This window comes from Cebus imitator, unplaced genomic scaffold (genome assembly GCF_001604975.1).
Source record: "Cebus imitator isolate Cc_AM_T3 unplaced genomic scaffold, Cebus_imitator-1.0 Scaffold375, whole genome shotgun sequence".
In the NCBI taxonomy this organism is placed as follows: domain Eukaryota; kingdom Metazoa; phylum Chordata; class Mammalia; order Primates; family Cebidae; genus Cebus; species Cebus imitator.
The window spans coordinates 1,293,913-1,295,650 of record NW_016107690.1 but is presented as its reverse complement, the minus strand read 5'-3'; the positions used below and the strand labels follow the sequence as shown (position 1 = coordinate 1,295,650).

The 1,738-nt window shown below is 54.9% G+C and overlaps 1 protein-coding gene across 1 annotated transcript in view; it reads right to left on the bottom strand.

Moving 5' to 3' along the window:
• The window catches only part of TLE2 (TLE family member 2, transcriptional corepressor), a 38,702-nt gene that overhangs the window by 20,210 nt on the left and 16,754 nt on the right, over window positions 1–1,738 (bottom strand). Inside the window, exons 8-9 of the mRNA XM_037731023.1 lie at window positions 1,501–1,545; window positions 287–436 (exon numbers count right to left, since the gene is read on the bottom strand). Of these exons, the coding sequence (XP_037586951.1) occupies window positions 287–436; window positions 1,501–1,545 (195 nt within the window). The remainder of the gene's footprint in view (window positions 1–286; window positions 437–1,500; window positions 1,546–1,738) is intronic.

The following is a 1,738-nucleotide window of genomic DNA, read 5'->3' as shown; positions in this document are numbered from 1 at the left end:
GCGACTCAGGAGGCTGAGGCAGGAGAATTGCCTGAACCCAGGAGGCGGAGGTTGCGGTGAGCCGAGATCGCGCCATTGCACTCCAGCCTGGGTAACAAGAGCGAAACTCCGTCCCCCCAAAAAATAAAAATAAAAATAAATAAATAAAAACACACACACAAGGAGAGGGTAGACAACCCCAGCCTAGCTGATTTCTCATCATTGGTCTCTGTGTCATGACATAGTGTCTGTTTCAAGGCCCCCAGGATTTATAAAGTGAGTTTCAAGGCCCTCTCCTCCTCCTTACCAGGATGAGCTCCTTGGCTCTGGGGAGCGGTGAGCCGAGGCTTGAGGCCAAGGAGGCTGGACTATCCACCAGATCCCGATGGGCAGGAATGCAGATGGGTGCCTTTCCGCAGGGGGTGGTAGCCGGGCTGGGGGGCTCCGAGGGTTGGTCCTGGGTTCGAGGAGGCGACATTGAGTGGAGTTGAAATGAGAGGGAAAGAAGAGTCCCTCTCTATCCTCCTCCCAACTCCCCTGCTCCAGCTTCCAGACTGGGTACTCATGACCCACTATGGGAAGATTACGAAACCCTCTGTTGCCTCAGTTTACTCATCTGTAAAATGAATTTTTTTTTTTTAAGTCTTGCTGTGTCACCCAGGCTGGAGTACAGTGGCTCACTGCAACCTCCGCCTCTTGGGTTCAAGTGAGCACATCCAGCTAATTTTTTGTAATTTTTAGTGGAGACAGGGTTTCACCATGTTGGTCAGGTTGGTCTCAAACTCCTGACCTCAAGGGATCCATCTGCCTCAGCCTCCCAAAGTACTGGGATTACAGGTGTGAGTCACCGCACCTGGCCTGTAAAATGGGTTTAATGATGTGTCTGACTCCATAAGCACCCATAGCAAGGGCTATATAAGAACTAGGTTTTCTTTTATTTCTTTGAGATGGACTTTTGCTCTCCTTGCCCAGGCTGGAGTGCAGTGTGGCACGATCCCAGCTCACCGTGACCTCCGCCTCCCGAGTTAAAGTGATTCTCCCGCCTCAGCCTCCCGAGTAGCTGGGATTACAGGCATCCGCCACCACGCCAGGCTAATTTTGTATTTCTTGTAGAGGCGGGGTTTCTCCACGTTGGCCAGGCTGGTCTCAAACATCTGACCTCAGGTGATCCGCCTGCCTCGGCCTCCCCAAGTACTGAGATTACAGGCATGAGCCACCGCGCCCAGCCTGGTTTTATTTTCTCATTGAACAGATGAGAAAAGTGAGGCCGGGGAAGGGGTGTCACTCCCCCCAAACCACTCGGTGAGGCGGGGCTTGAAGCCACGCCGTGTGCAATGGACAGGAGGTCGGCCAGAGGTGTCCCAGAGTCCCCGGCTCTTCCCGGCCCCATGCTGTCCCCATCCCAGCCACCCCACGGAGAGGAGAACCGGGATCCTCGCTACCTCTGTGTCCACCCATTCCAGATAACCCATGCTTCCTCCGTGCCCAGCGTGGGGGGAGAGGCTGACCGCCGGCACTCACCTCGTCCACCACCAGGCTGTAGTCACTGTTGTCTTCATTGCTTTCCTGGCGGGGGAGATGGGGGAAGAGAGCTCACTGTGGGTGACCAGCCTGTCCCCCAGGCTGGAGTGCAGTGGTGCGATCTCAGCTCACTGCAACCTCCGCCTCCCGGGTTCAAGCGATTCTCCTGCCTCAGCCTCCCGAGTAGCTGAGATGACAGGTGCCCGCGATCAGGCTTGGCTAATTTTGTATTTTTTTT